The following is a 954-nucleotide window of genomic DNA, read 5'->3' on the forward strand; positions in this document are numbered from 1 at the left end:
GATGGTGTTTTCACATGAGTCTAAATTGAGTCTTAGGGGGGGGGGGCTCTTGTTTCATCATCAGGATTAATTTTCTTTATTTTTCCATGATTGTTAGGCACTTGAGGTAATATTGTGGTCATACAGAACGAGTTGACATTTTATTGTAACATTTTATTTCTGTTATCTAGCACATCAAATGTAAAACAAAATAGATAAAAGTAATAAAGAATTTTAAAATTATTATTGTAATTTTATTTTTTCAGTGGTAATTACAACAATATCAATAACTTCATTAAGACTGATGATGATGGCAGCAAAAATAGAAGTGGCAACATGAAATACTGATAACAGCAATAATTATAAAGATGGAAATAATGATAATGAAGATATTAACAATAATGATGATACTAAAATGACGATAATGAAAACAGTAATAGTTAGTAGAGAAAAACAGTATAAACAACTTAGGTTTATTGGAAATCCTCCTGAGTTTCACTGTCATGTCTCAATAGTTGTAGGAGTTCAAGTGTATGAATTTTTAAGCCTTGGTTCCATAAGCCATTCACACCTCTGGTCCTCTTGCTGCTCAGCCTCTCATTTCAGTTACATTATAGTGACAGAAAGTATTCAGTTGTGCCAGAACTGCATAATAATACTTAACAAACTTCTGAGGTAATCATAGAGAGTAGTTCATGCTTCCCATGAATGCTCAAGGTCTGCCTCACTTAGTTCCTCAGATAGGTAACCTTGACCAGGCCATTTTAGAGTTGATCGTGGACTTGAGTCTCAGTATCCAGAGTCAGATAATGCCAGTTTAACCATGGCTTTAAGAGCTTCTCTCTCCAGTATTGGATTCATTTTTTTTTTTTTTTTTTTTTTTTTTTTTCCCATGTGTGTGTGGCTGAGACAGGAGACAACTTCATTACTCTTACATGGAATGGGAGCTTCCTTTTAAGTATACTATTAGGCCAT

At 33.6% G+C, this 954-nt stretch overlaps 1 protein-coding gene across 2 annotated transcripts in view; it reads left to right on the plus strand.

The window, feature by feature from the left end:
- Positions 1–223, plus strand: part of LOC119575369 (THO complex subunit 1-like) — a 28,458-nt gene extending 28,235 nt beyond the window's left edge. For both annotated transcript variants that reach the window (XM_037922940.1, XM_037922939.1), the window contains exon 14: positions 1–223. This exon is cut by the window's left edge and continues 156 nt beyond it. In XM_037922940.1, coding sequence (XP_037778868.1) covers positions 1–18 — 18 coding nt within the window. In that variant the 3' untranslated portion in view covers positions 19–223.
- The last annotated feature ends 731 nt before the right edge of the window (positions 224–954 follow it).

The sequence above is a fragment of the Penaeus monodon genome, chromosome 7 (genome assembly GCF_015228065.2).
Source record: "Penaeus monodon isolate SGIC_2016 chromosome 7, NSTDA_Pmon_1, whole genome shotgun sequence".
Lineage (NCBI taxonomy): Eukaryota > Metazoa > Arthropoda > Malacostraca > Decapoda > Penaeidae > Penaeus > Penaeus monodon.